This window comes from Accipiter gentilis, chromosome 3 (assembly GCF_929443795.1).
Source record: "Accipiter gentilis chromosome 3, bAccGen1.1, whole genome shotgun sequence".
Lineage (NCBI taxonomy): Eukaryota > Metazoa > Chordata > Aves > Accipitriformes > Accipitridae > Astur > Astur gentilis.
Window position 1 is genome coordinate 6,838,838 of NC_064882.1, and position 10,503 is coordinate 6,849,340.

At 47.0% G+C, this 10,503-nt stretch overlaps 1 protein-coding gene across 2 annotated transcripts in view; it reads right to left on the minus strand.

Moving 5' to 3' along the window:
- Positions 1–2,398, minus strand: part of FNIP2 (folliculin interacting protein 2) — a 52,652-nt gene extending 50,254 nt beyond the window's left edge. For both annotated transcript variants that reach the window (XM_049833521.1, XM_049833513.1), the window contains exon 1: positions 2,014–2,398. In XM_049833521.1, the coding sequence (XP_049689478.1) occupies positions 2,014–2,108 (95 nt within the window). In that variant the 5' untranslated portion in view covers positions 2,109–2,398. The remainder of the gene's footprint in view (positions 1–2,013) is intronic.
- Between the last annotated feature and the right edge of the window lie 8,105 nt (positions 2,399–10,503).

Genomic DNA, 10,503 nt, shown 5'->3' on the forward strand with positions numbered 1-10,503 from the left:
ATCCTGCCACTTTGCCTCTAACAGTGACCAGCAGCATATGCTTAATACAAGGAGCTACCAAAGAATTAAGTCTTCCCTTTTACTTAGGTCCAGTCACACCTCTCCATTCAAACAGATTACAGTTCAACAGAAAGTCTATTAAAAGCATTGTAGACCCAGTAACTATGCTCCTGCAGGTCATCAACAGATCACTAGAAAGAAAGAAAACGCATTGCAACACATTTAGAAGTCATAAGGAAGAAGCTTAATGCAATATTACCAGGAGAAAAAAACCTGACATGCAAAATACTTCAAATAAATTTATTAAACTTAAGTTTGCCAAAAATTAATCAGATGACAAGGGAATGGGGAAAATAGGGGATAAAAAGAGTGGTGGGTGCCTACAATAGTATTTTAATGAAAACAGGTTTTGTTTGAAAAGCCACATCACATAAATGTTATTCCAACAGAAAACTGAGCGTGGAATATCTTACCTCAGGAACAGGAAGAAGGAGAAAACAAATACAATCCCTAACCTCACAAAATACTTCAGATGGAGCAGTCTTACCAATTTTAATGGGGGACACACTGTGCAAGGAAATCTGCCTTCATGGAGATCCTTGACAAATCCAATAACCTTACAACTAGAACTAACAGCATTGGTCTCCAATACAGACTACCTGGTAAGATTTTAAGTACAAGGCAAGTAACAGTATTAGTCGGGAATTGTCATGCAGTTTACATGGGGCAAATAAATTTGTTTTTCTTTCAAATTAAAGGAGGTATTTAATTCACAAGGTGATTAAGTGGTACAAAAAGTAACTAGCAATTATGGCATATAGACTTTACAGCCTCCTGAAATTCACCATCCCCGTTCTCTGATACGAATGCAGCACCAGTACTGTGTCCTACCACTTTCAAAGGAATAGCCTTATAACCCAAATATCCTAATGCCATTTTGACGTTACTCCATTTTTCACCACGATCTTGCAACTTCGGCCACGCATATGGCTGTGGCCCACATAGACCACCTTTGAAATCATAACGGCTCCATGATTGTGCCACTATGGCACTTTGTGGATCAAGGTATTATCCACCCTTCTCCCTTACCATTCCTTAATAGTTTCAGCAGTGAAAGCCCAGATTCCATTTCAATCCCGTATACTATCTGATCACAAGACTAATCAACTCATGCCGAACAGAAAAAAAAGACACAGAGCTTACCCGACACGCATGTGATAGCCACCGTGCTTACCAGGGCCGGTTTGGTCTTGTGAGCAGAACAGATGCTGAAAGTAACAAAGCTCCAAACCACCAGCCTGAGCAAAATGCCGTCCCCGAGGGCTTAGAAAACAGTAATAATCCAATATTATGTAAAGATTACATATTCAAGCCCTGAAGTAGCACTAGGTACCAAATCTCACCTTCAAGGATTTGCGGTACGGCAAGCAGAGAGAGCAGCGAACGGTACCTAATGCTCAGTGGGTCACCAGACTACGCACGTGCATTCGGGTCACAACAATTAAACCGTTTTTTTGATTTTCCTGTGCTGGCGAGACCCGCACGCGAGTTATCACAGCAATCACACACGAATGCCAGGGAAGAGAAGGCCTGGCGCCTCTCCCCCGGTGTAGCCGCGGGGCCGGGCGGTGAGCGCCCCAGGGCTCCCCAGCCTCCCACCTCCGACTCGGATAGAAAATGGCTGAGAGACCCGACGAGAGGGAAAGGCGGGAGAAGAGCCACCCACCCCGGCGCGGCGGTCTCTCCCGCCGCCCCCCCGCCCGGGGGTGCCCCCTCCCCGCGGGCCGCTCCTCCCGGCCCCTGCGGAAACTCGGCGGAGGGGGAAGCCCAAAGGGGGGGGGCGGGGGGGGGGGGGGGGGTGCTGCGGCACACCTGCGCCGCGGCCCCTCAGCAGGCGGCCGGGGGCAGCGCCGTTCTCCCTCCCCGCCGGCCCCTCCGCCACCTCCCCCGGGCCCGCGCGGAGCCGGCTCCGGCTCCCGGCGAGCCCGGACCCGCCCTGCCCCGGCTGCTCACCTGAAGGCGGGCCCCTCCCCCGGCGCCCGGCCGTGAGGGGCCGCCGCGCTGCCGCCCCTTTTGTTGAAGAGCTTCTGGAGCAGGGTGGGGGCCATGCTGCCGCCCTGCCCCTGCCGCCGCCGCCCCCTCGCCCCCGGCGGCAGCCCCACCGCGCCTCTCGCAGCGGCTCAGCGGGCGGCGAGCGGCGGCGGCCGCGGCAGCATCCCCGCCGCCGCGGAGCCGCCCAGCATTGCGCGGAGGCGAAGCGAGGGGAGCACCGCCCCGCTCAGCCGCGCCGCTCCCGGCGGCCGCCCGTCACCTGACCGAGGGGCCGAGCGCGCCCGCCCGGCGGCGCTGACAGCCGCCCGCCCGCCGCCCGCCGGACGGGCACGGCACGACGCGACGCGACGCGCCGCCAACAGCCGCGCGACAGGGACAGGCACAGGGACGGGGACGCGACCGCGCCGCGCCCCTCCGGCGCTCCCCATTGGCTGCGCGGCGCCCCCTGCCCCGCCCCCAGCACGTGGTAAGGCGCCGGAGGCAGGCTTAAAGGGACACGGGCCCTGCCCCGCGCGGGGCGGGGGTGGTTGGGAACGTTGGCGGCGGGGGGCGGGGCGGGGCGGGGCGGGGCAGGGCAGGGCAGGGCAGAGCAGAGCAGAGCAGAGCAGAGCAGAGCAGAGCAGAGAGGGGCGTGTGCCTCCGCGTGCGCCTAGGCAGGCTGGTGGGCCTGGGCCTGGGCGCGCGTGCCCGTCTGCACGTGCAGATACGTTATACGTATTTTACATACCCGTAGTAATAAGCACGCGCATATACATACAGGTATTTATATCGCCTGTCTATTTTACAGTGCACTTTTCTCTCTCTCTCGCTATATGCGCACATACACGTACGCGTACACGCACCTACTCACCCACACACAGGTGTAACTCACCTATTTGTGATTTACAGCAACGTTTTCTGTAACTGCTCTTGCTTCTGCGCTGAAGCGAGTGGGAGCAAAGCCACCGCCTGCGGCCACGGCTGCCGCGCCGGCCTCCCCTCCTCCCTCACGCCCGACGAGGCCACGGCCTGACAAAATTCCATTGGGTTTTTTGGGAAGCTCACGTCCCTCGTTTTGCTCCACACGCAAATTCCAGTCACCTGTCTGGCAAAGCTTTAATCCGATTTTTTTTCTTCCTAGTCCTGGTCTCTGTAACAGAGAGACCCCTGGCACAAAATTGCAGAAGTGCGGCAATTCCCTTCGAGAATCTGAACTTTGACTTCAGCCTTTGACCAGGCAAGCGAGAACACCTTTGCAGGAAGGTAGCTCTGCTGGGACAGTGCCTGTTTTCACTCATTTCTCTTGAATTGATCTATTTAATTCACAAAATAGTTAGATAATGCTACGCTATTTGGGGGTCATTTGGAGTTTTATGTTTGTTTGTTTAATTTGGGGGAAAGGGTTGGTTGTGTGGTTTTCCCCAGCAGCAGGATAACACCGCCATGCACCCACCAAGGGAACACAACTTCATATGCTCTGTTTTAACCAGCTAGGTAGCTGCATAGTCTGGGGGGGGGGGGGGGGGGGGGAGAGAGAAAAAAAAGAAAAGGCAGAATCACGATAGCTTCCTGCTCTTTTCAGGAAACCTGGAGAGGAGACATGGAGACAGGTGATCACTACAATAGTTGTAATGCACCATTACAAAGGTTGACTGCAAACTCAACATCTAGTAGTGGCAGAAGAGGTAGAGGACATGCTGGTGCTTTAGAGCCAGCCTTTCAGTGGCTGGAGAAGCTGATTTCTCTGTAAAATAAAAATCAAGAGATGACCACCTACTGGCCTGATAAACTGATCAGCTGCTCCCTCTGTAACACCAGACAGTCTTTTAACACTTGGCTGACCCTGCCTGGAGGTCTGTTCTCAAAAGGGATCACCATTTTGCAGGCTCTCAACCTGCAAGACCGAATACCCAATGTATATCTTTCAGCTTGGATGTTCTTACTGCTTTTGATTCTTTACTTCCACCACCATCACGAAATGCCCCCAGTCCTTAAGTTCAGCCCACTCAGCCAAAGCTGAAGGACAGAGAAGTGAGGGTACAGTGATGTTAGCCCTCTGGAAGGGAAGTGAATAGCAGGGTGTGGCTGGACAAAATGAAAGACATGGTGGTTGGCACAGTAATCAATGCGAATGAGAACCTAGGCATCCAGCTCCAGAAATAAGCACTGGACTGTATTTCTCAAGGAACAGTCTTGAGAAACTTAAAGTTGCAAACGACGTGGCTGCCACTCCATGGTACATCTGCGTTAGCAAGTAGTGCTGACCAGCGGGGGCAGAACCATAGACTAAACCAGTTGTCTCACAGAGGCTGATGTCCACATCACAAACATTTTACAGGGTTTTATTTTGGACTAGTTCTAATTTGGTCCTGTCAGCAGCAGAATGAGTGTCAGTGGTTGGAGCACACTGAATGTGTTTCTGAAAAACATCCGGTTTAGTTTCATCTGAAAATGATCCACTTTGTATGGCCAGATGCCACTCCAGAATGTGAAGCAAAGTCAGTGAGGAAAATCGGGATACGGACTTCAAAAATGGCAGTGTAAATGCACCCTACAGGTCGGCTGATGCTCAGTGCAAAATTAGTTCTCAGTATTTTCTGTTAATGTGTGTGACAGTCACTGTGGTCTGAAATTGATAACAAAACATCAAGACGATAGTGTTTTGAAGGCTATTTCTGAAAAAATAATGAGGAAAACACAGCAGAATCAGCAAAGGACTACAAAATAACTTTCACGGTCAGTACACACTGTCCCACCCCAAACAGAGTTTGGCTATGAAGAACACCTGGCAGAGCAAACGTGGTGATTTTTCACTAACCCACGAGTGCAAAATGTGAGCAGATGTAATGGAAAAAGCCATACCATCTGTCAAGCAAAGACCATTTACAGCAAGATAGTGTATCTACAGCCCTCACTCTTCTAGGAAATATAGGAAATAAAAATGGGGCTTATGACAATCAAAACCTTATTTGTAATATTCTAAGGGTCACGCTCTTTATGTGCAGAGAAAGACAATGTAATTGATCAAACTTCAGTCAGAAAAGGAGCCAGATTCTTAATGTAGAAATACATGGGACTTTCTAACAAAGTTGTCAATACATAAAAAGGATCATTCAAATCCTTCAATAGCTGAATGCTTGGGTAAGTAATTCTGTGTTTCAACAAGCATAAATCTCTCTGAAGAGTCTCTCCTGAGAATGTAGGAACTAGGTTTTACAGCCAGGACAGGCTGGGTTAAGAGCCAAGTCTCCGAAGTCACACTGCTTCCCTGTCACTTAGACCTGGATAAAACTTTTGAGTTCCATTACAGCTGCTTCCCTTCCACCCTGCTCAGACCTGAATGCAAAAGTCCAAAATGCTCCTAAACCTTTGTTGTCAGAACTAGGCTTTGCAGGAACCACAAAAAGAAGCCAGAGGCCAGAACAGGTAAACTCTGAAGATTTAACAAAAAGTTTGTTAATCCAAGATGCTTGTTAATGACTTACTGCTTACTGTGGTGACGCATGCTGTATTAAGTTAGATGAACATAGGTAAGTCTTGCTACACTTTGCAATGCATCAGCCACACTTTAGATTCTGCAAAATAAATAAAATCTGATTTTTAATGCCACTTCAACCATGCCGAGTAAAATGTGATATCAAGAAATGTCTAGAATTATTCTCTCTCCATGTTGTTATTATTTAGCACAATAAGTCTAAATTACTCTCCACAGAGAATTTTAAAACCTATTATAAAATGTATTCCACTTTGCAAGCAGGGATAGAAAGTGACAGGAAGAGAGAGCTTGGATTTGCAACCCCCTGCAAACCAGCTTACTCATCCTTCATTGAACGGAGCATTACATAACTTGTGCTGTTGCTGCAGCAACTTTTCCCAGCCCCTGAACAGTGCCACAAAGGTGCTGCCTTAATACAGATAAGCAGTTTCACTCTTTTTACATAGAAGATACCATCAGTTGAAAACAAAAGCCAGTGTAAAGGGAAATACTAATTTAAGATAATTGTTTCAAGATTACTGGGAAGTATTGATGTATGTAATGAAACATTTAATTTTCAACAGTCTTTGGTGTTAAAAATAGAGAGAAAGGCCAGATAAGGGATGTCTTCTTTCAATCATCACAGTATAAATATCGAGCAATACAGTGAGAATTGGATTGTGTGAAGGTAATAAGTATTTACAACCTTCTAAAGTCGCTACTCTTACTGGTGTATCTTGTTAAATTTCCTAAAGCAAAGGTACGTGACTTTTTCCTCCACAAGAGCCTGAAGATTTACATACCTGTGAATGTTCAAACACTTGTTTAGAACCTGGTTTGGTTCCTTTCTACAACAGAGTTGTTAGCATTGGTAGATTGTATTTCTAAGCCTCCTGCCCAGGACTCCATCCAAAGGCGAGCTGGAAATCCTCATGTCCCAGATTTTCAATGGCGAAACCTGTTGGGGGACTTACTATTTGCTGGTTGCACTCTGGTCTTTAAATCCACGCTGATGTAGTTCACCTTGGACTCCATCCTATGCACATTAGATGCAGATAAAAAAGGCTTTCTACATAATAAAGAGTACCATCATCATAATTGATATTTTTAGTATCTTTTGGTGATAACAATGATAAACAGCATTATATATTTACGTAAAATTGCAGTAATATACAGGACATACATTTCTATCAAAAGTGAGGGCAAGAATTTAGCAACAAAACCGACATCCCACATCAGCACTGTGGCAACAGCAGCCAGGAGCTAGCTAACACTTTGGGCCTCTTCTTCTCGCAAGCCATGGCTTGTACTGTTATCAGAAGTCATAGGCACACTCAGGCATGCCTCCCTGTGTCCTGAGGTCCTAAATGCTACTCTGGTTATTTGCATCTAAAACATGTTCTAAGCAGAGATAAAATATATAGCTAAAAAGTCTGCTTGTTTTTGCTTGGTTCTTAGCTAAACCATTTCTTTAGGGATTGGCATATCTGAAAGTTAGTGATGAGTAAATGCATGACTTTTCTTTCAATTTCTCTCATATTATGTCAGCTCTGTGTAGACAATTTTCTTTTTAAAACATCCTGAGACAAGAACATATGGTTCTTTCATTGTTTAACATTGCATTTTAATTCAGCTTACAGGAATCGGCTCAGACTCAGTAAGTGCTCAGTAGGGGTTTAACCTGAGACCTCTTTATTTAGCTTTACACAGAAAAAGACTTGGTGCAGATGGGGAACAATAAGCCTGATGATGAGAAAACAGATTTATTTCTCTCCCTCCTGTCTCATGTCTCTCTCATGAAGGTGGCATGCTTTACGTGCCAGGTCCCATGGGAATAGCACATGATGCACCCTGTGTGTCACACGGCACAGGAAAGGCTGAGTGGCTGCTCTATTTCACAGCAAGCGGTGAAAGCATCCTTACCAAGTCTGTTGCCAAAAAATTGCATATTGGAAGCTTCTTGATAGCTGTTCTGAAAAGCTGGTGAGAGTATGTGTTTCAGTTGCTTGTCAGGTGGATCCCATGAGTACTCTACTGGACCATATTCTGAAGCTACAGTTCAGTCCATTGAAAACCCTACAAACATACGATTACTTCCATACAAACCAAAATGGCTTTTACTGTCCTTAGACAAGGCAGTTCTGCACAGAGCCAAAGTACTCACCTTCTGGTGGAATAACATGTTTAAGCGTCCATTTTCTTCACAGTGTCAAACACAGATTTAGAGGTGAAAAAAAAAGAGCAAGAAAATAAAACAAAAAGCAAAAAATCCTAGTTTGAATGTGTACATATTTGCCCATCTTACACAATCAGCAACAATTATAAATAATCTTTATTTTACAGTTTATTCTTTTGTGAATGGTATTTGACAGATTATGAAATAAATTTGCTTACTGTGTCTTCCATCAGAGTACAAGACTTAGAATGATATATGCATTTCTATGTATTTATCAGTGATAGTTTCTTTAGTCAGGGAGGCAAGAAGAGGTGAAAATGAACATTTTATAACTGGCTGGACATACAAGATCCACATCTCTTTCTTTGAGTTCAATTAGGCTGGCGTGTCATACTCCAGCAAGTATGATGTATTTCGTGGAGGAGAGACCTATACTTGAAGCCAATGGCTTCAAGTTTTTAGCACCCCCAACACATGTTTATCTAATGATAGTACTCAAACTAATTTTACTGGGTAGCCAAAGCTGTATGTGCAGAAAAATAAATACCTGAATTAAAACATTTAACAGACAATTCAGTTATATAGTGCCTATTTTCAATGTACTGCTTTACAAGTATTTACTATGTAAACTATTGGAAATGTCTAGGTGATAGTTTTGGTGATAGGAATATTTTTAAATTACGTGATCACAAAGCTTTAGAGGATCACAAAGGCATTTTTACTGCTTGAAAACAGATTTTAGAGGACTTTATAAAGTAAGCCTGACTTTGAAAGAGATTATCTATCAATTTAGTGTTTAACTTATTAATTCAAACATAAAATCACTCAGTAAATGCTTGACAGAAGTCACGCTATACATGTTTTTTTTTTACAATCTGTCAATGACTATAAATTAATATGGATAGTAACTATGCTACTGCAGTGCTTGGGAGATATTCATTCAGCTCACATATTTTCCAGAATCTCCTACTGACACTGAGAAAGTTTCTTAATTTCTCTCTTGTTCAGCTCACATCTTCAAATTAGCACAGGGATTGCCTCTTTCTTTCTACCTCTAAAGCACCTTGCGCATAGGGACTTCTGAGCAACTACTGTATTATGAATTACTAATCTAGAATCTAGACTATTCCAGCTTGGCTAGGAAAAAAAACCGCAGGGACTGCATAAGTCTGCTCCTGGAAGAATGAATCACTGCTTCTTCCTGAGAGGAAGCTGCCAACAGCTCTTGCGGGGGACACACACCAACAAAACACACTTTGCTCTGATGCCTGCTAAAGAAATCTCTTCTAGACTGTACTCACTTGGCTAGCAACTGCCTCACTGAGATCACTTCTCCTACAGCGCTGTACCTCACCTATGCTAAGTGTAATAATAAAAATATCTCAGCCAGTGACCACAGCCAGATGCCTGGTGACTTACAGATGACTCAAAGCTTTGGTGGCCTTTGACATTGTGGAGCATGCGAAATCCCTGACACAGCTGCATGACCTGGCTCAGAAAGAGAAATGCCTTAGCGTGGTTCCACTGATTCCTCACTAAGCGTTCCCAGATGGTAGCAGATGGCTTTTCCTTCTGTTAAGGGTTCCCAGATGCAATATGCAACAGCACTCGGTGCTGATCACCTTTTCTATCCAACATCTGTACAGAGGCTGTGGGAATGATCACGATGCAGTATACGGACTGCAGTGTTATTAATATCAATGCTACTTTATCTTTTCATTCAATCTGGGAATTACAACTGCCCTCTGACACATCTAATATTGAGAACATACTGAGAGGAAGATGAAAACCAGCTTGATGAAGCTCAAGTCCAAACATACAAAGATGACATGAATTAGAGGAGAAAGCCTTTGGAGGATGCAATTAATCAAAGAATGAATGGAGAGGTTTCTGGGATAGATTAGAGAAGTCCAAGGAATAGAGAGGCTCATTTTAATCAGCCACATTCCCCGAAGGACAGTAAGTTTGCAGGAGTCAGAGCCCAGCACTCTTCTGCCCCTTCTGCTTTTGCCTCAACATGTACCTTGCCTTCAGGATGCCAGCGAGCACAGGACCTGGCCATGTTGACCATTCATCTGCTTGGGAATTCTGCACCTCCAGCAGCCCCAACAAAGTCTGTTGATGGTATTCACATCCCTTGGTCAACACAAGTGGCTGAAAGATTGCTTGCCACGGAGCAGTTATCATGACAGTCATACTTTGGGAAGAGACACATTTTGTTTTCAGACCTTAAGGAGACTGGAGTTATTCAGCGTTTCTAAACATTTATGTGGCGACTGTCACTTTCGACCATTTGCCCATTTTTCCATGGGTCACAGCTTCTCACAAAGCCCGCATTCCTCTCATAAAACATAAACCCAGGCAAAACCAAAACGCCCTCTCCTCACCCGCCTTTCCAGGCCTTCTGCGTGTGTACATACCCTCAAGAAAGACACATTTTTTTCTTTGCAGACTATCTCCAAGTCATTCACGGCTGCTCGGAGGCAGGACGCAGAGGCAGACCCCTCCTGCCGCCATTTGCGGGACCCCGGCTCCGCCGTGCGGCACCCCGCGCCCCGCCACCACGGGCGGCCTGCCCGCCCGGCCGCCTGCGGCCTCGGGGAGCGCTGCCCGGCCACGCCGGGGGCTCCGAGAGACGCCCGCGACACCCCCTCACCCCCCCCGCGCTGCCCGCCGAGGCGCCCGGCCCGGCCCCGCTCCCTCGGCCCCGCCTGGCAGCGACGGCCCCCGCCGCCACGATCCCGCGGGCAGGTTTCTTCCCCTCCTCGCCGCCGCCCGCCGCCCGCCTCCGCCGGTGGGAGGAGCGGGGAGCGGCCCCGAC